The sequence below is a fragment of the Neophocaena asiaeorientalis genome, unplaced genomic scaffold (genome assembly GCF_003031525.2).
Source record: "Neophocaena asiaeorientalis asiaeorientalis breed wild unplaced genomic scaffold, Neophocaena_asiaeorientalis_V1.1 scaffold19, whole genome shotgun sequence".
NCBI lineage: Eukaryota > Metazoa > Chordata > Mammalia > Artiodactyla > Phocoenidae > Neophocaena > Neophocaena asiaeorientalis.
The window spans coordinates 6,912,936-6,937,099 of NW_020173388.1; the positions used below are offsets into that span (position 1 = coordinate 6,912,936).

General features: G+C 42.3%; 1 protein-coding gene across 3 annotated transcripts in view; it reads left to right on the forward strand.

Moving 5' to 3' along the window:
* USP46 (ubiquitin specific peptidase 46) overlaps positions 1-24,164 on the forward strand; it is a 58,592-nt gene that overhangs the window by 13,840 nt on the left and 20,588 nt on the right. For 2 of the 3 annotated variants that reach the window (XM_024746628.1, XM_024746627.1), the window contains exons 2-4: positions 8,901-8,981; positions 11,478-11,691; positions 13,086-13,315. In XM_024746628.1, coding sequence (XP_024602396.1) covers positions 8,901-8,981; positions 11,478-11,691; positions 13,086-13,315 — 525 coding nt within the window. Of the gene's footprint in view, positions 1-8,900; positions 8,982-11,477; positions 11,692-13,051; positions 13,316-24,164 lie in introns of those variants that run through there. The other variant, XM_024746629.1, reaches the window with a different exon arrangement.

The window sequence follows — 24,164 nt, forward strand, 5'->3', positions numbered from 1 at the left end:
TTTTTGCGGTACGCTGGCCTCTCACTGTTGTGGTCTCTCCCGTTGCGGAGCACAGGCTCCGGACGCGCAGGCTCAGCAGCCATGGCTCACGGGCCCAGCCGCTTTGCGGCATGCGGGATCCTCCCGGACCGGGGCACGAACCCGTGTCCCCTGCATCGGCAGGTGGACTCCCAACCACTGCGCCACCAGGGAAGCCCTTTTTTTTTTACATCTTTTTTTTTTCTTAGTTTTCCTATCTTTAAAATGGAGACAATAAAGACAACCACCTCACAGCATTATTGTGAGTAAAATGAGTAAAATATACATCAAGTCCTCAGAGCAGTGACTGGACACAGTAAGTGTTATTTTTGTGATGTCTGTTATTATTACTCATTATGTGGAAGCCAGTGACTATAATTCCACCGTAACCATCCTTGAATTCTGGCAGGTGCTCCTGACTCATCCTGAAATCTTGAGCTGCATCACTTCATTTTTGCTTCACTTTCTCCTTAAGGCTCTAGGAATGACCTTTTGTCATCAGAAGTCTGGGAATACTAGAGCTTCTGAGAATTAGTCCTCTGTGTACTTTTGCACTTTGAAAATGTACTTGATAAGTAAAATAGCCATTTTTGAATATAGACTTAAAACTGTAGTTTTAGCAGCAATATTCACCTCTCTTGTCGTACACTTTAATTCATGGTTTATAATCAGTGACTTTTTCTCTGTGTACTTAGAAATCCTTACATGTTATTTCGGGCCTTTCTCCACTTTGTACAGACTTGAAAGAGATCCTGCCTGCCTTAGGATGCAGAATTGGGGGAGGAGGTTTATGTTTCTGGGCCTTGGTTTTTTTCATCTGTGGAATGGAGCTGATCTCCAAGACCCCTTCCTGGTCTCTGTTTTTGGTGTAGGCTCCTGCATATTATACAGTGTTCTCATTGGTTTTCTTTTTTTTTTTAAGGGTTCCCTTTTCTCCTCACCCTCTCCAGCATTTATTGTTTGTAGATTTTTTGATGATGGCCATCCTGACCGATGTGAGGTGATACTCTCATTGCCATCATTCTGATGATATCCTCCTGGGCAAGAATCTGTCTTCTTCCCCCCTCCCCAGAAGGAAGGCATTCTAACATGTTTTCCTATAAACTGCTTTTAAAATTGCTTTAAAAGAAATGCCTTTCTATACCCATCTTATACATTTATGATTCATCCTTCACAGGTTGTTGTTATTGTTGGTTTTGTGTTTTTGTAGCACCCCTTGGCAATCACACAGTTGCTTTCAGAAGTGCTGTGAAGAGCTAGCATTACAGTCTTCTTGTTGGAACTTGTCCCAGCCCAGATTCTATTTTTAATAAAGTGTGGTGCATTGTTTTCAAAGGTTACCAATTTTTTTACTGACGAAATTGAGAACTGTGTTTCTTATACCTCCAGACCCTGTGATTTACTGCTCTAGATTAGTTTTTTGTTCAGCATCTGGTCAGTTATTCTCAGTGCCTCCCGTTTACCTTATGTGTCACAGTGCTTGGTGCCCGCGGTAGAACTGCAGGCTCTTGGGTTTGCAGCACACCTTGCAGTTTACATAGTGCTGATAATGTTGCCCGTTGTGTTTGATTCTCTCTGCCACCTGAGCCATAGGCAGGCTGAATACCCCACCTCTCAGCCAGGAAACTAAGGCCAAGAGAGGGGAAAGCAAATTCATTCCGGGGGGAAAAATGGCCACATAAAGCTCTGAGTTGTGTGCTGTGGGCCTTAGACAACTGGTCTGCAGGATATTAGTTTGCTAACTTTCTTTGACATTTTTTATGACAAAAATAATACATGCTCATGGTAAAAACTTTGAACAGTTGAGAAAACAAAAAGCCCCCGGTGGCCTGTCATCTGCCAGCCCCACTTCCCGGACACTGGTGACAAGTGTTAATAATTTCTCAAGTATTCGTTCTGGAATTTCCATTAGAATGTAGGTGTTGAAGGCAGGCCCGAGCCGCTCTGTCCCTTTGTGTCCCTCAGAAGTAGAGTCGTGCTGGACACGAAAAGGGCTCAGCGTCTGCTGCTTGAAAGGAGGACATTTCCAGTAATTGTCCTGTACACACACTTATTCTCTCACACGTTTTTATTGATACTTATCGCTGTATCTTGGACAAATTTTCATAGCCATACCTATAGAGTAGCTTTACTTTTTTAAGTAGCTACATGGTATTCCATCCTGTTTATTACTGTAATTATTTGACCAGTTATTTCTAACGTTTTCCTCTTGCAAGCCTTGCTGGGGGGAACCATCCGAGATGTTGCCTGCTGCTTGTTCCTTCAGTATCCTTTTTCCATCTCTAATTTTGGCTGGTAATAGAGCCCATTTGCCAGGCTCCCCTGGCAGCTAGGTGTGGCCGTGTGGCTGGGTGAGATTCTGGCCATTGGGATCACGAGCAAAAGTGATGTATGTGACTTCCAGGAACATTCTTGGAAGAGAAGGCGCAGTCTCTCCCTGTCTTGTCTGCTTCCCCCTGGCGGAGGTTGTTTGATGATAGGGGCCGGAGTGACCATGTTGGTTCCCAAGATACATTCTTGAGGACGACAGAACAACAAGATAAAAGGAGCCCGAGTCCCCGGCCCTGCAGAGCTGCCGTGTCAGGCCTGTGCTGCTTCCTCTTGAACTAAACTTCCATCTTGTTTAAGCCAGGCCTGGATTATTTTGGTCCTTGCTATAATCTCTGTATCTTTTCTACCTATGTGAGTATAGATGTGGAACAAATTGCTTAAAGAAGAATTGCAGGATTGAAGGATGTGCTCATTTAAAATTTCGATTTATACTGTCTAGTTGATCTTTAAGCTCCCACCATCTCTCATGAAACGTTCCCCATCATGTGTGTGTCCTTTTGTCATACAGAGATTTACATTTAACGTAGAGAACTCCAAAATCTGTTAAAGATGCACAAAAATTCACGTTAGCAATGGAAAATGCTAGCATGTGAAGCAAGAGGTTGGTTCCAGATGTCAGTATCAGTGACGTTCTGTATCCGTGGGAAGGAATTCCTAGGGTATGTATTTATAAAAGGGAAGGGAGAATGGGGAAGTGGAAAAGGGCACCATGTAGGCCTCACTGAGCAGTAGATCGGGAGAGCTCACACACCTGTGTCCAAATGATCATGGACAGGGAAGCAACTTGCACAGCCCTAACCATCCCCATCTATGCACGCGTGCATCCATCCATCCAACCAACCATCCACTCATTCGTCCATCCATCCATCCATCCAACCAACCATCTACTCATTCGTCCATCCATCCATCCATCCACCCACCCACCCAGCAGGCCTGCGCCTGATCTGTGCTAGCCACTGAGAGTGCCGTATTAGGCAGGTCAGACATAAGTCATTGCTCCTGTGAGACATGTAGTTGAGGGGATAGGAAACATACTAATAATTACATAAATAAGAATTGGAGTAAACACTGTAAGGGAGACAGTATGCTATGAGTGGAGAGTGGAGGTTGTTGGGGGAGGGGTGTGTTAGTTTCCTGTTGCTGCTGTAAAATAGGACCACAGACTTAGCAGCTTAAAATGACAGGAATTTATTCTGTTCGAGCTCTGGAGGTCAGAACTCCTAAAATCAAGGTGTCGCAGGGCTGCACAGCTTCTGGAGGCTCTAGGAGAGCCTTTTCCACTTTCTAGGGCCTGCCTGCAGTCCTTGGCTCTGGGCCCCTTCCATCGTCAAGGCCGGCAGTGTAGCATTTTCCGGTCTCTCTGTGAACTGTGCTTCTGTTGTCACATCTCCTCGCTGACTCTGATACTCCTGCCTCTTTCTCATGAGGACCCTTGATGACACTGGGCCCACTGAGGTCATCCAAGATAACTGCACCCCCCCCCATCTCGATTGTTAAATCAATCATACCTGCAGAGTCCCTTTTGCCACATAAGTTAACATATTCACAGGTTCCAGGGATTAGGTGGGGACATCTTTGAGGGGCCATTATTCTGTCCATTACAGAGACTACCTGAATCTAGGGGTGGCCGGTAAAGAACTCCCTGAGAAGGATGATAGGGTACAGCCAGGTGAAGAAGCAGGGGAAGAGCATTCAGGTGATGGATGGGAGGGAACTTGAGGTACTTGAGGACCAGAGCAAAGGCCATCCTAGCAGGCCAAGTGTATGAGAGAATGGGTGGCAGGAGGTGACATTGGAGACAGCAGTAGAAGTCACTGGAGCATTTTAAAGCAGATTTGTATTTAGAAAGAGTTTTGCTGCCATGTTGATGGTGGGGTTAGAGGTGAGCAAGGTGGGTGTCGGAGGCCATTTAGGAGGCTGTTGTAATTCAGATGAGAGATGCTGGTGGCCTGGTCCCACTGGTGGCAGGAGGTGGCAGGAGGTTCAAGAGAAGCAAAGGGATTTGAGAGATTTAAGGAGAGTGAATCAGTCAGTAGTGTGCTGTGGTGGATGGCCGTCAAGTGTGGAGAAGGACGTTAGGTGTAGCCCTCAGGTTTCTAGCAGGAGCCAGGTGGAAGGTGGCATCATCATGGACAAGTGGGGAAACACCAGGAAGAGACTGGATTTGAGGGGAAGGAGAAGTGGAAGCTCTAGTTTCGGGGTAGAGTGATTTTGAGGGCCTGTGAGACAAGCAAGTGGAACTGTGTCTTCACCCCGCCTGAATGGGCTCAGAAGTGAGCTTTCTGGGATGAAGGGGAAGCGTTGGAAATGGTTGGCACGTAGCTGCTGATTGAAGCCTGGTTGTTGCTTGGACCCTACAGAAAGAGGCATGGAGGGAGGGAAGAGGGCCTTAGACAGCGCCTGGAGAAAGCCAACAGCTAAGTGTGTCTTCCTTAGTTGACCATGTGTGGAGCTCATCAGGGGTAGAATCCAGAAGGGAATATTTTCAGGAGAGATGGGGAGGTGAGGAAATAGAGACAGGTCTTAGCGAGTATTATGGAAAACTTCAGACGTATTAGTCTATTGCTGCTGTAACAAGTTACCGTGAATTTAGCAGCTTAGACAGCACAAGTATGTTACCTTATAGCCTGGAGGTCACAAGTCTGAACTAGCCCCACCCGGGCTAAAATGAAGGCAGTGTGCGGCTGTGTTCTTCCTGGAGGCTCTAGCGGAAACTGTGTTTTTTTTCTTGCCTTTTAAGCTTCTAGAGACTGCCTGGTTCCTTGGCTCCCAGCCCCTTCCTCTGCCTACAGAGTCAGCGAAGGCAAGTTGAGTCCTTCACACATCATAGCGGTCCGGTCTGTTGTTCTGATCTGTCTCCCACTTCTAAAGATGCTTGTGATTACGTTGGGCCCAACTGGATAATCCAGGGCAGTCCCCCTATTTTAAGGTCAAATTAAGTCCTGATTAGCAAATTAAGCCCTTCTACAATCTAAATTTACCTTTGCCATGTAGGGTGACGTCATCACAAGTTCTGGGGATGAAGACCTGGGCATCTTTGGGAGACCATTACTCTGCCTGTAAACATATATGTAAAAGTATAAATGGAATAGTATAATAAGCCCCGCACACCCACCTCCCACTTCTCCCCACTGGATCATTTGAAATGAATCTTAGAAATCATCTGATTCATTTGTAAATGTGTCAGAACAGACAATTGTTTAAAGAAGTTTAGCTATGAAGGGGAGGTGAGAAAGGGGGTGGGGACTGGGAGAGGTGGGAAGAAGACGTGTATGTGTATTTTTAACATGAGAGACAAGGAGGCATGTTAAATTCCGCCGGGCAGGATCTGATAGTGCGGGAGCAATTGACCTGCACGAGAGCGAGGTCTCCATCATTGGGAGAGGTAGGCGCATAGGTTTGAAGGTTTGAGAGTGTGAAATTAAGAGAGTTCCTCTCTGCTGGTTTAATGTTTTTCTTTTTCTTCTTTTTCCTGTTGAGTGGGAAGCCAGTGAGAGGGGCAGAGAGGTATATAGTTTTGAGGCGTTAGGGGAAATTTGGAAAAGGTCGCTGTGGAGTGGAGATGAGTGCCTCAGAGAAAGGCTCTTGGAAGGTGGGGACGTGGGCCGCTTGAATTTGGTGAGTTCGAGCGAATGCAATCAGCCTGAGGTGCAACTTCTCCCCCCTAGCGCCGCACATCTGTCTGGGCATATGTTCAGAGAAGGTGAATAATTTGGTTCCCATTGGGTGGGTTTTTTGCCAGGTGGTGTGAGCAAAGTATAAGGTCAGGGGTGTTTATAAGAGCCACTGACATCATGATCCATGGACTCTAAGCTGAATGAGAAAGGAGAGGAGTGACGGGTCCTGGCGGGTGTATGAGAGGCTGTGATGGGATGAGCCGACAGACAGAGTCCAGCCTGGCTGGGTTTTGGGGTGGTGACTAGGTCCGGGGTGCGTCTTTGGGAGTGGGTAGCTGGAGTGGAATGAAATAAAAGACAGCTAGAAAAGAGGGCATGAGTTGCTGAGAGAGCAGGGTATGGGAAGGCACCGCCACGTGGATCCTGAAGCCACCCAGCACAATGGCAGGAGACAGGGTGTAAAGGTAGGTCGTCGGGGCATGGAGGGGTCAGGCGAGACGAGGAGAAGGGAAGGGGTTTGTACGGTGCTGGGAGGCACGGGCTGCACAGGGTGGATGTTTTGACGAGATGGGTGACGGTGCAGGGGTCTGGAAGCGATGCTGGGGATCAGAGCACGGTTGACCTCCCCTCCTGACCCTTCCAGACCTTGTGTGTGCGGGGGCTGTGAGAGGGGGTGAGCAGACCTGACCGGAGGGAGGGCCAGGTTTCGCTGAAGACACGGCTAGCTCACTTTCTTCTCCCCCGAGCTGTGCTGTGGGTGCTCCTGGCCTGCTACCTCCATGGTATTATCATATTATAATTATTATATTATTCCTCCCATCCAGGTATTATTCCTCTTAAGCACGGCCCCTGGGTCACTGTACTTAGCCTGAGTCACAGCCAGCCACCCCCCACCAGCTCCCTCTCCAGTGGGAAAATATTAAGATAGAAAAAAGCACTCCATCCAAGAATTCCCGAATAACAGAAGTCATGGATTGAATCTTTAGATTTAATGAGATCTGTCTCCATGTGCTATACTTTTATATCTGACATTCCTCCTGGGCTCTAAGCCATATATTCTAATGTTGTTTCAAAAATGGCTGTGGGTATATTTAATACACATTATTTACATCGATTTATGATTGAGATGTAGCTTTATTGAAAACTTTTAGTGATTTTTGTCTATACCATAAAACCCTGCTTTCAGATAAGTATTATTTTAAAAATTCAGCCTGTGTATGGAGTCACATTATTGTGAAGGCAATGAAACCCTGCCTCCCCTGCCCGCCCCCATGAAAACATAGAGAAACTGTTGTGCACAAAGATGACCGCTAAACTCAAGGTCTCTGATGAGGGTAAAGGAATTTAGATTGGTGGAGCAGTATCATGGACCTAGAAAACAAGTGGAAACAAAGGATATTATGATAAGGGGATGGAATGTACTATTTCTGCTGAGGTTGTGTTTGCTTAGAATTGAGTTATTCTGCATTTCATGTTTGCTTGTTGACACGTGACCGTTTTAACTGGTTCTCAGCCCACCTTTTGGCCATTTCTTTCTGGGATGGGAGATTCTAGTTATATGAGCCCAGAATAAGTAGCAGCAGCCGATTTAGTTTTTACAAAACATAACAGTCTCTTTTTAAAATACCTGTCTCCCAAATCTCTGAGATTCTGTGAGCTGTGAGTCTTCCGTGATAGCCTGAGGACGTGAGAAGCTGTAGGATGATGTTAGAGCCACGGGTATACGTGGGGCCTGTGGTCCTACCCACCCCCTAACTACTCACCTGATTGGACTGAACTTTGGTCGCTTTTCCTAATCCCAGCAGACCCCTCCAGGCCTTGCGGGGGGGTGGGGCGCAGTGATAATCAGTGTGCTTTTGCCAATGACCCCTTGGCCCTTAGCGGGCCTCAGTAAATGGTTTTGTCGTAGGATTGCTCTGCATAGCCTTTGGTTAAGACCGTGGGCTCCCAAGTCTGACTCCTGGGTTCAAGTCCTAGCTCTGCCACTTACTGCCTGTGGTCTTTGGGCGGGTTCTTAACCATTCAAAGCCTTAAGTTCCTGTCTGTTAAATGGGGATTATGATAGTAAATACTTACCTAATGGGATGTTGTGAGAATAAATAGTGCAGTTCCCGGCATATACAGTGGGAGTACCCAGGAACTTATTATCATCGTGTTGGAGTGTTGAACTTGAGTACACATGGCTCACCAATTGGATGCATTTGGGAACTGTTAGGTTTTAAATTGTATTTCTCCATTATTTACAGTATTCCTTGGACGTTTCACTTTCTCAGTAAGGCCCCCCCCCCCGACCACCCTATTTAAGCGGCAATGATCTACCCTCCACTCCTTCCCCCTCCGTGCCTCCCCTTCACCCCCTGCTCCCTGGAGTCCCCACCCTCACTTCCTGCCTTGTTTTTCCTCACTGCACTTGTCACCTTCTGATGTACTGTCCAGTGTACTTGCTTTTTCTTTCAGCCTGTCTTTGTCCCCTGTTCTGTTGTCGGAGCCTAGAATAGTACCTGGCACATAGTGGGTGCACGGTAGATAAATCTTTATCAGGATGATACTGTTGACTTTGGAAGTGGTGGTACGATTCTATACACCAGTAGTATAAAAGCTACTGCAGCTGCCTGAGCTTAGAATGTTTCATTCGGAAGTTCTGACTGATGATTTGCTGATTTGCCTGTCCCAAACCTCCTTTCCTAATAGAGGAGAATTGAAGCCGGGTAGAACAGGTTTGAGGGCATGATGAAGTTGGATGAGGAGAGGAGTAGGCTGATGTCATTACCTCTTCGACAGTTTACTTCTGACACCTGTTCTTTCAGCGTGACCGTCACCAAACTCCAGGCCACCCGAGGAGATGCTGGTCTCGATAGTGGACTCTCTCAAGTATCATTTTGCTTTCTTGTCTATTTTACACACAACAGAACTTTTGTTATTTTTCTCTTTTAGGGCACCAATGCCTCTGCTCTGGAAAAAGACATTGGTCCAGAGCAGTTTCCAATCAATGAGCACTACTTCGGATTGGTCAATGTAAGTATTTTAAAATGTACTATCTTAATCAAATGTTTTAGAGTTCTTGAAGCAACTCCATTCCCATTTTCGTTATTATCAAGCTTTAAATAATCGTTCATACTCCTTGGTTACCATAAGTGGCAAATATTGGGGTGGGGGAAATTTAGTCCAGTTTTTGAAAGTATGAGCTGCCCCAGAAGAAAGTGTTTAATTAGTGCATTATCGGGTCAGATTCTCAGTTTTTTCCCCTGTGCTTTAAAAGATTTCTGCCGCACCCATAACTTCCACAGTGATATTATTAGCCTTTGTAGCAGTATCTGCTTTTGTATGTTCTCCCTTCACCATCTGGGTGGGCTCCTTAGTAGCTTTTTTTCAGTATGCGTCAGTTCAGCCAGAGCATCGAAAGAGTTTCCAGCTCATCACCAGTAGCGATTTAACAGCACAACTTGGTATTCGAAGCATGGGTGGGGAGTCAGGGGAAAACTGGGGCCAGTTTACCTCAAAATCCCTTGGCCTCATTTTGCTTGTGCTCAGCAATGGTCCCCTTGTAGATGGCCATACTTGCCAGGGCCTGTGTCCTAGACAAGTTGATTATGACCAAGTAGTAAGGCCGTATTGCCCACCACCCCCGTGAGCTTTCTTCCCCACCTGATCCTTTCTCTCTGGGGTGGAGGATTTAAGTGACATCCGGTGTTAACTCATAAGCACCTGGTTTTCTGGAACAACTGCTCTGAGTGTGGTCTGTCAGTTCAGGTGTGATAGGTGGTAATTTCCGCTGGGACCATTCTCTGAGTGAATGCCGCCTGTGGGATAATGGAGTGGACATTGGCGTTGCGGTAGTACAGACCTAAGTCTGAATTCTGCCTATGCCGTTCACTAGCTGTGCGATCTTGGGCAAGTCACTTGGCCTCTCTGTGTCTCCATTTCCCCCTCTGTAAAATGGAGACCATAATGGTTTCTCCCTCTTGGCCTATGACGAAGGATCCATGAGAGCTCCTATTGAAGGTACTGACATGAGACTGAGGCACATTTGTGGACACTCGGTCAATGTTAGTTCCTTTTCTTTCCCAGACGTTGTCCACTGGCCCAGGGCCAAGTGTTACTAAAAGGTGTCTGGCTGAAGGTGAGGTACCGAGTAACAGAGAAAAGAATGGTAGGAGGAGGCTACAGTACTGGAATATAGGACATTGTGTTGATGAACTACTGACTCCTAATGTTAATGCAGTTGTTTTAGGCATAGCGCAAAGGCCTCTTGCTTAAGCTCTGTGAGGATAGTTATTCAAGTTGCTGGAATTCTACCTTGTGCAGGGAAAAGAGAAGTGCAGACTATGGAGGAAAAAAGAACTAAGGCCATCTCCTAGTCTGTGGAAGCATTGTGAGACCTAAACTTATTAATAGTTTCATTTATGTTTATTTCGAATGGTAATTCATGAAAGTTACAGCTTCTCTTTAAAAAAGAGGTTTGTCTCATTGCGTAATTGCGTCAAAGTAGATTAGAATATATAAAAATAGGAAGTGTTCTATCTTAACCTACGTAGAAATGTCACGTTAAGGATGGTGGTGCATCTGCCTTGCTCTTGGGCAGACAACACACAAGCCAACAACCAATCTTGAAATGCTCCTGCTCTATTTTAATCTTACACAGCAGTTCGTAATCTGTTATTAATCTTCTGATGTCCTTAGTTTGTTTTCCTTTTCATTTTAACGTGCATGAAGAATTCTAAAGTGCATGTCTCGGCTATGTGTTCACCCGCAGAGTTGGTTATTGTATCGTCGGTTGAAAACCGGGGAGATGATGACTTACTTTTTCCCTCGTTAACCATAATCTTGAGTATCCGTGGCTTTTGAGAGGTCATAGTATTACTCTGTGGGCCCTAATCAGATTGCAGGAGACCAGGAACTGGGTGGTACCATTGTATTGAGACAATTGCTACTTTGGCGGAAATAAGATTGCTCTGGAGAAAGTGAGGAAATGTGGTCTGAAGCCAATGGCAGGCGTGCTGGAATCTTGAAAGCGAGAAAGTAAAACAAGTCCCCATTCGGTGAAGACTGTTTCAGCTGAGCGAGTGGTCCCTAGTTGCTGGATTTCTTTCTGATTGAGATTTTTATTTTCCCTGTCATAGGAGTTTTGATGTGTTGCCTTGTGACATCTTTTGTGTAGCCAGCTGCTTTTCTGCGTCTCCACATCATGTCGATTTTTTTCTTCTTCAGTGTCGCTCTCTTTTTTAAGCACCAGAAAGTTTCACTAGATTTTTTAAAATCAAGGCCGAGTGCTTCTTATCATTTTAGAGACTTTTAATGGGCTAGAGAGCTACCAGGCTTGCATATACTAGCATTCATTTCCCTGGTGATGTTCAGAGTGCCATACTGGGCTTCTACCACCGTGAGCAGGGCTGTGATATGCGGAATCTGGGCTGGTTCACACGGAGGGTGGCCCTCTCCCTCTCCCCACCTGGTTCGGAGGTGGTGCAGCCCCGGACCCTAATTTGAACCACCCCTGTTGTCCTTTGGCAGTTCGGAAACACATGCTACTGTAACTCCGTGCTTCAGGCCTTGTACTTCTGCCGGCCCTTCCGGGAGAATGTGCTGGCATACAAGGCCCAGCAAAAAAAGAAGGAAAACTTGTTGACGTGCCTGGCAGACCTTTTCCACAGCATTGCCACGCAGAAGAAGAAGGTTGGCGTGATCCCACCAAAGAAATTCATTTCGAGGCTGAGAAAAGAAAATGGTGAGTAGCCTGGAGACGAATGGGTGTCAGGCTCTGAAATAAGGAGAATTGACAGTTCTGTATATCCTCAAAACGAAACCTTTTTTTTTTTTTTTTAAATGGGAAAATAGTATGGCCAACTACTCAACTATCATTTGAAAAGATATTTCTCCTTTTCCACCCAGTATATAAAACAAAACTGAATTAAAAATATACTTAAAAGTTCAAATTTATCATTCCATTTTGGAATGACCTTTTCTTTTTGCTCCACATTGGAAGGAGTTTTTTCTGGGTAGGATCATTGTAAGAGGAGAAATTGCCCAAGGCAGGACACTGATTGGAATACATAGGTTGATGCAATAATTGAATAAAATAGTACTATCTTATAAACTTGTCATAAGTGATTAAACTAAATGCAGATTGTCTAATCAGAGCCTCTGCCGTTTTAAAAATAATACCTTTGGTTTTTATTTGCCTAAGTTGAAGGATATCAAAATGTCCTGCTGCCATCTGATTTTCTTCTTTTTTTTCTATATTCTTTTTTTGTGTGTGTGAGAAGTGGTGGTAGAGATGAGGTTATTCCAGAAGTTCTGCATGGGTAATTTTTATGACTGTAGAAATATTTGATATGGCAACTTGTGTTTAGCCTAGATTTCAGCCTTACTGCAACAGACTTGCACAGTTAATCAGATGTTTGTTTTATAAAGTCTCATTTAATTTGATTGCCGTCTTTTGAAGTTGTTGTAGTTTATACACACCAGAATAGAAATCATCTGAGAAGGAAGCAGAGCCCTCCCAAGACTCCTTGTGCACATGATTAATGATGAAGTTTCACAGCTGCATTCATCTCTTGATTGTTTGTCCTTATGGCAGGGAACAGGCTGCTGGAATCATTTGTATTTGGTTTCAGAACACTATCGGATAGATACATTCTTATATATATCCCTCATCTCCCTTATGTGTTTCATTTAAGCTGCTTCCAGGTTGGTCCAGGGTTTAACACGATCTTTGGGAAGAGACCCTGTTGCTCTGCATAAATTACGAAGTGAATACTTGATCATTGGTGGTCACATCATATTGAATACTGATACTTTATCAGGGAGTTTATCAAGTAATTCCTGTTCTTTTTCTTTCTTTTTTTTTTTTTTTTGTAGAACAAATAAAAATGGTGGTAGCTTTTTATATATATGATGACTTCAGGAAGATATGGGAAATTTAGTTCTTGGTGGGTGGTAAAAAGTGGAAGTGAACAAAAATTTTTTAAAAACTTACCCATTGAAGTTGCAAAATAGAGGTGAACGTATTCCATGTGTGTCCACCGTTTCAATGTGAAAATGGAAGTGTGGTTTGTAAAATTAGCATTTTCTTTGCTTCTCAATAGCCGGAGATTGAAATACCGACCCTCTCCTTTCCAGATCTCTTTGATAACTACATGCAGCAGGATGCTCACGAGTTTTTAAATTATTTGCTAAACACTATTGCGGACATCCTGCAGGAAGAGAAGAAACAAGAGAAACAAAATGGAAAACTAAAAAATGGCAACATGAACGAACCTGCGGAGAATAATAAACCGGAACTCACCTGGGTCCATGAGATTTTTCAGGGAACGCTCACCAATGAAACTCGATGCTTGAACTGTGAAACTGTAAGCATCAGGAGGGCTTTCATGTAATTTGCTTGTGCATAGTTGTACTGGCTGTGTTGTGCGTGAGTGTAGTGTGGTATCGTAGCACCTAGCAGTTGTCTTCAGCATGTGCAGACCGTTCTGTGTATGTGTATGAACCTCAGATGCAGACTTTTGGAAGCATGTCTCCATCTAAGACGTCTCAGCTGGCTGAAGTAGAGTGATGAGGGAAAATCTCAAAAACTGGATTGCTGTGCATCATGGACTAATTTTAGGGTCTACCAATTGGAAGTATTGAACTGGACCTCCACCGGTTATCTTGAAATGAGTTTGGCCACGGGGAGGTCATGTGTGACTTAGAACAGACCACCTCCCCAACATAAAGGGAATCAGCTGTGTATGGTGAACTTGAAATCAGAAGACAGGCTTGACTTTTTTTTTTTTTTTTGGCTGCTTTGGGTCTTCGTTGCTGTGCGCGGGCTTTCTCTAGTTGCGGCGAGCGGGGACTACCCTTCCTTGTGTTGCGAGGGCTTCTCATTGTGGTGGCTTCTCTTGTTGCGGAGCAGCACTAGGTGTGGGCTCAGTAGTTGCGACACACAGGCCCTAGAGCGCACGGGCTTCAGTAGTCGTGGCATATGGGCTCAGTAGTTGTGGCGCACAGGCCCAGTAGTTGTGGCGCACAGGCGTAGTTGCTCCATGGCATGTGGCATCTTCCTGGACCAGGGCTCGAACCCGTGTCCCCTGCATCGGCAGGCGGATTCTTGACCACTGCACCACCAGGGAAGCCCCCAGGCTAGGCTTCTGATTTTCTAGCAGTTAGCTGGGTGTATGGGACAAGTCCCTGACAGCACTGTTGCCAGGGCTGGGTTAGCTTATGTGTCTGGGTGAGTCTGGCACATGGTAGGTAGGCACTTAGTGTTAGTTGAATTTGAAGACATTTTCCAGGGCGTGATTCAGGATGTTGCCTTGGCTTTCTGTATTTGATTTAACTCTCTGAGTGGCCTCTGAATGTGGTAGTTAAAAGCCCAGCTTTAACTAAAAAAAAAAAAAAAAGCTTTTTAAAGGCTTTAGGGCCAGGCTGCTGAGTTTGTATGCTGGCTCTGCCAGTCAGCCGCTGTGGGACCTTGTGCAAATTATTCACCCTCTCTGACCTCACCTCATCCGTAAATTGGGGATGATGAGAGTGCCTATCTCGTAGGGTTGCTAGGAGGATTAAATGAGTTAGCTTTTGGAAAGCACTTAGAACCATGCTTGGCACATACCAACTGTGCAGTAAAAGCCAACTCTTTACTATTTATGATGACTACTAATAACATAGAAAGTATGGGTTCATCTGAGGTCTCAGAGTTTCTTGGTAACATCGTATGAAAAATTCTGTAGGATTGTGCATCTTTCTGGGGAGAGAGACAGTAGTTTCATCAGATTCTGCCAAGGGACTGGCACCCAGAAATGGTTAAGAAATGTGGATTTAAGTGGGAGGCTCTTTGTTTTTTGGCAGTCTTCTATCCTTCTAAACAATTTTTGAAGCATTTGGAGCATTTGAAGCATTCTGGTTTGTTCATTGTAGAAACAATTAGAAAACATAGCTAAGCAAAAAGAGACTAAAAGTTACCAGTAATCTCCCCACCCAGAGATGATACATTTGTAACACTTCCTAAAAATTGTGATCACGTTAGCCCGGAGATAACCATTTAAACATTTTGAAATATATCCTGCCAAAACATTTTCTACACATACTTATCTATCTAGAGATCTCTCCTCCTCCCCTTTCTCCTTCTGTTCCAGTAAAATTCAAATGCATACAGAAATAGAATAGTATAATACATCCCATATGTGTATTACTGAGGATCAATGATTGTTAACACACTGGCCCATCTCAGTCATCTTTCCTTTCACGCCCCCTCCCACTTCACAGAACTGGTCTATTTTTAAGCAAGTCCCAGGTAACATCATTCCATTTGTAATTTCTTCATTACTTTGTTATATATCTCCAAAAGGTAAGAAATCTTTTTTAAAAAAACATTGGTACAATGCCATTATCACACCTAAAAAGAATTCCTTTAAATCGTTGTTCACTCAGTGTTCGTTTCTCTGATTATGTCACTTTTTCTTTAAAGCAGCTGGTTAATTCAAATCAGTATCCAAACGTGGTCCACACATTGCATTTGGTCAGTATGTGTCTTAATCTATGAGTTGCCACCCCTCCTTTTTTTCCCTTGTAGTTTAGTTGTTGAAGAAATCAGGTTGTTTGAAAGAATTTCCCACATTCTGGAAACATCGTGTGGTGTTTAACTTGTATTGTGAAATGGCAGTACGTTTCTACCATCCTATTCTTTGTTTCTATTCAACCCACCTATTTTATATTCTTTTTTTTTTTTCCTCTTGCCTTTGTATCAATGAAACGTCTGTCTTCCTTCCTATTTTTTTTTGTTGTTGTTGTTAGTTTTAAATTCTTTTAGAGGTTACTCTAGAGACTACAATACACATCCTTAACTTGGTTTGTTTTTTTTTCCACTTTCCCAGCAATGCTAGAACCTTTGGAACCCTTCATCTTCTTTTCCTTCTTTTGCATTGTAGTTTTGTGATGAACTCCTGAGTTTTAACATTTTATGTGTTTTAATCCATTGCAGTTTTTTTATTCTTTTTGATACTAAATTTATTTTTAGAGTAAATTCATGTCCTTTTTAAACATCAAAATTAGGGCCATATTGTACGTAGTATAATCTGCAGACTTGCAGTCTTTTTGCTTTCTTCCCTTCTTTTAATAAGGGAGTATCCCTTGGTACCATGCTCACCTTACCTCTTGTATCTATTCTGTCACCATGTCCTGTCTTGTTGTGTCTCTTTAATCCTCTTCATCCCTCCTGCTCCCACCCTGGCTCAGGCCACCCATCACCACTTTCTCCTGTTAATGTCTCATGCCCTTTACTTTTTTAGAGCAGCCAGAAGAACCTAGAAGGGTAGAGGAACCCATCAGCTCGTGACTGGCCGTCTCAACTAAGCTACAGCAGTAACTTCCTACTGGGTTTTCTTGCTTTTCTCTTGCCCTTTTCCATGTTACTCTCCTGCCCAAAGTAGAGTAGTGGCCTCCAGTTTCTTTATCTTCTTTGAGAGAGTATGTGTACGTTTTGATTTATCTGTTCTTTGAATGTTTGCTAGAACTCGAAACTTACCTGTGCATCCCTCAAATAAATAGCCGTTTGGATTTTTTTGCTCTTTAGATGAATGGAATCACGCAGTGTGTATTCTTTAGTGTCCTGGTTTTTTTTTTTTTTCGTTTTTTTCCCTCACTATCGCATGTGAGATTTATTTGTGCCGTTGCATGAGGCTTAAGTTCATTCATTTTCATTGTCATATAGTATTCCATTGCCTGAATATACCACAATTCATGAATCCATTTTACTGTTGGTGGATATTTGGTTGTATCCAACTTGGGGCAACTATGAACAATGCTGCTATGAACATTCTAATACATATACAATCTAGTGTACATAAATCTAGTTCCTCTAGGATATATACACAGAAGTAGATTTGCTAGGTCATAAGATAGGCTTACCATTAAACTCATTAGAAAATATCAAATTCCCCCAAGTGGTTGTACCATTTTATACACCCAGTGCGTGAGCATTCTTATTCTCCACATTCTTGTCTGTACCCACTATTCTCAGATGTCTCTTCACTTTGGTAGTATAGTGGCTGTTGTATAGACAAGTATTCTTTTATTCAATACTTTTTTTTTTTTCTTCCCACATCTGCTAAGTAAAGGTATAGACACTGAGGATGCAGTGAGAGCCTGGCCCTTCTGAAACTTTGAGCGTGGAAGACAGACATGAATAACACAGTGGATAATTCATTTCATGGTTACAATTGCAAAGTTCCGTGAAGGAGTACAGAGTATTCTGTGAGCTTAGATACAGGAACCAGAACAATGGGGCATCACATCTCTACATTTAGCCGGGAAACCTGCCCCAGACTGTACAGCTGGTCTAATTCTTTTGGTTATCTCTGAAATTAACAGTTCCTACATCCGTCTTGTGATTCTCTGTGTAGATTTTCAGAAAGGCTCAGTCACATTTGTAGTTTCTTTTTTTTTGTCTGAGAGCAGGTCAGTTGATCCCAACAAATGCAAATATTGCACCCGCAGATAATTGCATTGCAGAAGCTGTTACAGAGCCTGTTTTCTCGTGGAGGGTTACCACGGATCGGAAGCCTGTGCCCAAAGATGCCTCCAAAACTTTTGGGTCACACCATAGAGTTTGTTTCAGCGGGATTCCAACCATTTGTACTATGTTTGTGGGGGAGAATGAGAGTGTGTGGGTGTGTCTTTGTGGAGATTGGTGCACTCTGAAAAACCTACATTTATTATCCCCTGAAATGATTACACTTGAGGCAGGAGTGCTTTCCACCTTCCCCGCTCTGGAGTTACTTGGATAATCACCTCCATTTTCTTAGATCCTTTAACTGGACGGGATCCTACGAGTCACCTAATCCTTCCTCTCCCAGTGCCCGAGTCCCTTCTGTGACGTCCTAGCCAGTTGGTCACCAGCATCTGCTGGATCCTGTCCAGAGATAGGGAACTCAATCTTCCCAGGCGATGCCTTCCATTTTTAGAAAGCTCTAATTGTTAGAAAGCCCTCTACTTTCTAAGAAAATGCATAGTCTGCAGGCTTTTTAGTTGTTACTGTAGAATGTTGAGAACTTAGTGTAAAGGAAGACCTACGTTAAAAGTTTTCCTTCACAGGATGAGAAATATGGGGCCCCGTTTAAGTAACGTCCTCTGCCCAGGGCAAGCAGCCTTTACAGAGCGCTTCCGGCAGAATTGCCAAGACCATTAGTGAACACTCACAGTGGGAATGAACTGCACTAGATCTGGAGCAGCAAATTAGCCCCTGGGGGAGCCTCGCTGTAGGGGCGGCCTCAGCTGGTAGTTCCTCCAATTGTGCAAAACCCTTTGTGCCAGTCTTCATGCTTTCAGACGATAATTTTTTTCTTTTTCTGGGTCTCACCCTTTGTAAATGTTGCCTGTGATTGCAGTGCAGATGTCAACTGAGGGGTTCATGGAGACAAACGGTTTCATTCTGCAGTAGACTTGGAGAGGCAGTTTTAAGGGGGTCATTCAGTGCTGACTGACCCAGATAACCGTAACCAAGGCACTCCAGAACGGAGGCCTGGGGATTTTCCAGTCTAGCCTCCCTTGGTTGGAGCTTAATTTTGTTGTTGTTGTTAATTCCCGCCCCCCGCCCCCACTTTCTCTTTCAACTGAGTTTTTGCTTTGCAGATCTGTGGTTCTCAGTGCTTCTCAGTGGCTTTAAGACTGAGAAGCCAAAAGGTTGTCTAAAGAGCTGCTCTATTAAGTACCAATTGTATGCCCCTTCTTGTTTTGTTTGCAGAGGTTAAAATTGACTCAGTAGAGCTTCTGAGCCCTTCACAGAAGAGGAGTGGGGATGGGCGCTGTGGGCAGGCGGAGTCGCTCGCTGAGGGGTGGTTCTGAGTCCCCAGGACTCAGGTGGGCTGTGGTTGCCACTCTTCTTGAGCCCAACAATTTGGCACCGACTCTGAGCCAGCACGTTTTCAGTCCCTGGCTGAACAGCGTGGAGCTGCCACCTGGTCACCTTTTCCGCTAAGCCCAGCAAAGGCGGCTGGGGATTTAGAAGCACATTTGAATAGGATTTTAATTACTCAGGAACTTAGCAAAGCTCATGATTTTTTTTTTTTAATTACTCAGGAACTTAGCAAAGCCCTGTATATTAATTTGTTCTATTAATTGATTTGTAATGAATTAAAAACAAGAACAAGTAGGGTCTCTTCCACCCTTTTCAAACTAGTTTTGGGGCAACTCCATGCCCAAAATCAGGGGAGAAGAAAGGAGAATAAGATGTAGCCTGTACCTGCTGAGAGTATCAGAGTCTTGGTGATACATTTGTTTCCTTGGAGACAAGCTGTGTTTTCACTTAGACCAGAATGAGATCCTTGTGTGTGGGAAGAAAATGGTTTTATTTTCTGGCAGCTTTCTGGGAAGAGATAAAAGGGAAAAAAAAAAAATTGCTTGATCACTCATTGCTTTTGACTATGTCAGTCTGAGACGGGGAGAGAGAAAAGTCCAAATGGAAGGGTTTAGTGCCATGTTTTGATGTCACCGGTGGGGCCATCCACCTGAGCAGTGCTTTCTCACTCTTAATTCTGGAAGCAGTTTGCACTGGGAATCGAGAAAGTAACTTTCTCCAGTTCTTTAATTAGATTTGTACCTTTCTTCCCGCTCCCTGAAACAAGTACAGGGAAAGATTTGCATCTAAAGGGAGACTGTGTTTCTTTGTTTTCATCCCCCTTCAAGTACAGGACCCTTAGTAGAACTATCTAAATTATGTATGACTTCGGTTGGCTATAATCGTTTTATTATCTCTCAGAGAAAGGCCATTTAGGTTTAAAAAAAGGTTTACTAATTAAAAAATATAATACCTGTGAGTTATTTTTTAAAAAACAGACACAGGAATGTATAAAAAGAAAATCATTCATAATTCTTCCACCCAGATGCCATTATTGGCGTTTAGATATCTTTTCATTTGTTTAGTCTTTTGTTCAGTTATATATTCATTTATTTAGTGAATATTTATTGTGTACCTATTAAATACTGGAAATTGTTTTATGTACTAGAGATATAGCAGTTAAAACAAACAGAAAAGATAGTCTCTGCTCTTTTATTTCCTAATATACACATTTAAAGCTATACATTTTCCTTTTAAAACTGTTTTAGCTGCATCTCTCAAATTTTGATATGTTTTCTTTGTCATTAGTTCAAATTATTTTCTGATTTCTCTTGTGACTTTTTTTCTTTGACCCATGTATTACTTACAAGTGTGTTGTTTAATTTTCAAATATTTATAGTGTTTTCCTAGGTATCTTAATATTTTCCAATTTCATTCTGTTTTGGTTAGGGAATATATTCTGTATGATTTCAGTCTTTTACAATTTATCGTGACATGTTCTGTATCCTAACACACGGTCTATTTTGGTAAATGTACTTGAAAACAGGGTCTCTCAACCTTAGAACTATTAACCTTTCGGATCAGATCATTCTTTTTTGTGGGGTGCTGCCCTGTGCATGTTCAGCAACATCTCTGGCTTCTACCTACTAGATTCCAGTAACGTCCCCCGAAATGTGACAACAAAAATGTCTCCAGACATTGCCAAATATCCCCTGAAAGGTAGTTTCCCTTGTTAAGAACCACCGAGTTGAAAATAATTTATATTTTGTAGTTGTTGGGTATAGTATTTTATAGTTATCAGTAGGTCATGATGGTTGGTAGAGTTATTCAGATTGTCTGTGTTTTTCTTGATTTTTTTCCCCCATAGTTTTATATTATTTGCTGAGAAAGTAGTGTTAAAATTTCTAACTATAATTGTGGGATTTGTCATATTTCTCCCTCTAATTCTGTCAGTTTTTGCTTCATGAATTTTTTTTACTTTTTAAAAACAACTTTGTTGAGGTGCAGTTTAATTACCATGAAAACGTTAATGCTACCCTCTCACTTCATCCCAGCTTACCCTTCCCCCTCCCTGTGTCCTCAAGTACATTCTCTATGTCTGTGTCTTTATTCCTGTCCTCCCCTAGGTTCCTCAGAACCACTTTTTATTTTTAGATTCCATATATATGTGTTAGCATACGGTATTTGTTTCTCTTTCTGACTTCCTTCACTCTTCCTTCAGTCTGTATGACAGACTCTAGGTATATTCACCTCACTATAAATAACTCAATTTCGTTTCATTTTATGGCTAATATTCCATTGTATAAATGTGTCACATCTTCTTTAGCCATTCATTTGTCGATGGACACTTAGGTTGCTTCCACGTCCTGGCTATTGTAAATAGAGCTGCAATGAACGTTGTGGTACATGACTCTTTTTGAATTACGGTTTTCTCAGGGTATATGCCCAGTAGTGGGATTGCTGGGTCATATGCTAGTTCTATTTTTAGTTTTTTAAGGAACCTCCATACTGTTCTCCATAGTGGTTGTATCAATTTACATTCCCACTAACAGTGCAAGAGGGTTCCTTTTTCTCCACACCCTCTCCAGCACTTATTGTTTGTAGATTTTTTGATGATGGCCATTCTGACCGGTGTGAGGTGATACCTCATTGTAGTTTTGATTTGCATTTCTCTAATGATTAGTGATGTTGAGCATCCTTTCATGTGTTTGTTGGCAATCTGTATATCTTCTTTGGAGAAATGTCTGTTTAGGTCTTCTGCCCATTTTTTAATTGGGTTGTTTGGTTTTTTTTAATATTGAGCTGCATGAGCTGCTTGTATATTTTGGAGATTAATCCTTTGTCAGTTGCTTTGTTTGCAAATATTTTCTCCCATTCTGAGGGTTGTCTTTTCATCTTGTTTATGGTTTTCTTTGCTGTGCAAAAGCTTTGAAGTTTCATTAAGTCCCATTTGTTTATTTTTGTTTTTATTTCCATTTCTCTAGGAGGTGGGTCAGAAAGGATCTTGCTGTGATTTATGTCAAAGAGTGTTCTTCCTATGTTTTCCTCTAAGAGTTTTATAGTGTCTGGCCTTACATTTACGTCTTTAATCCATTTTGAGTTTATTTTTGTGTATGGTGTTAGGAAGTGTTCTAATTTCATTCTTTTACATGTAGCTGTTGAGTTTTCCCAGCACCACTTATTGAAGAGGCTGTCTTTTCTCCATTGTATATTCTTGCCTCCTTTATCAAAGATAAGGTGAGCATATATGCGTGGGTTTATCTCTGGCCTTTCTAGCCTGTTCCATTGATTTGTATTTCTGTTTTGGTGCCCATAATCCAGTTTTAAAACATTTCCATCACACCAATAAGATCCTTTGTATTGGGCAGTTAATCTCTGTTGCGAGCCTTAGGCCACCGCTAAGCTACTTTCTGTCTTTAGATATTTGCCTTTTTTGGACATTTCATATATATGGAATCATACAAGATCTGGTCTTTTGTGTCTGATTTCTTTCACTTACATAACATTTTTGAGATTCATTTGTGTTTTAGCATGTGGTTCATTCCATTTTGTTGGTGAATACTGCTCCAGCTTCATATATTTTTGAGGCTCTGTTATGAGGGACTTCCATATTTTTGATTATGTTTTTCTAGTACATTGACCCAAGTATTAGGAAATACCAGTTTTATTTCTCATAATTTTGTCTGAAATCTATTTTCTTATATTAAATAGCCCACTATATATGTATATTAACTCTTTACATAGTATATTTTTTTCCATCCATTTTTTTTCAGCTTACCTGTTTCTTTATATTTAAAGTATAGCTCTTGTGGGCAGTATGTAGCTGGTCTTGCTTTTTAAAAGAATTCAACTCGATTTCTGGCTTTTACTTGAAAAGTGTATTACATTCGTGTTTAATATAATTATTGATATGGTTGGGTTGAGGCTCCCATTTTATTATTTGTTTTCTATTTATTCCCCCGGAGCTTTTTGTTTCTCTCTTTCTCCTTCTCTGCTTTTTAAATGTTTTTCCCTTTTTGGATTATTTGTGTGTGTGTATATTACATTGAACAATTCCATTTTAATTTTCCTCTTAGTATATCTTCGTACGCTGTTTTTTAGTGGCTGCTCTGGAGAGTACAGTATATTCTTCACTCTTCACAGTCCCCATACAATTAATAATGTTCCATTTCGCATAGACATAGTTAACTTATAACTGTGTAGGTGCGTATTCCTTCCACCCCTGACCTACCTTGTCCTTTATGCTATAGTTGCTACATGTATTATATTTACGTATATTATAACCCCCACAGGACAGTGTCATAATTCCCATTTTTGATGCTCTTCACTTTTTCTTGAGGATCTGGATTTCCATCTGCTAGCTTTTCCCTTTGGTTTAAAGAATTTCCTGTAACCTTTCTTGTAGTGCAAGTCTGTTAATAATGAATTCTGTTCACTTTTATCTTCATTCTTGAAGGATCTATTTATGGGATGCAGGAATTCTGTTTTGATAGCTTTTTCTTTTAGCATACTAAAGATGTTCAGTGTGTTCTGGCCTCTGTAATTTTTGATGAGAGGCCAGCTTCCAACAGAATCATTCTCTTGTAATTTGTCATTTAAAAAAAAAAAAAGTTTATTTATTTATTTTTTAGCCATGCCACGCAGCTTGTGGGATCTCAGTTCCCCGAGCAGGGATTGAACCCAGGCCACAGCAGTGAAAGCCTGGAATTCCAAACACTAGGGCACCAGGGAGCTCGCTGTAACGTGTCATTTTTCTCTAGATGTTTTTAAGATTTGCTTTTTTACCTTTGGCTTTCAACAGTTTGACCTTGGCTGGCCTTCTTTGTATTTATCCTGCTTGGTGTTTGTTGAGTATCTTCAATTTATAAATGTATGTCTTTCGCCAAATTTAGGGAATATTCAGCCATTATTTTTCAAATCGTTTTTCTGCCCTATTCTCTCTCCTCCCCGTCTGGGACTCCAATTATGTGTGTGATATCTAACAGGTTTATTGAGTATCTGTTAATTTTTATTTCAATCTTTCTTTTTTTCCTTTATTCTTCTCCTTGGATAATTTCCGTTGTTCTCTCTTCAAGTCCCCTGGTGTCTCCTCTGTCATCTCCAGCTCTCTGTTAAGTCCATCCAGTGTATTAATTTTTTAGTTCTGGAATTTCCATTTGAGTCTTTTTTTTGTTTGTTTCTATTTCTCTGCCGAGATGTCTTATGTTTTGGTTCATTCACTGTGAATATATTTCACTTTATTGAAGATATTTATAAAAGCTTATTTAAAATCATTGTTTGTTACTTCCAACATCTGGGTCATCCCAGGATTGGTCTCAGTTGCCTCCTTTTATTTTAAGAATATCTTCCATTTTCCTGGTTCTTCACATATTGTAAGTTTGGGTCAT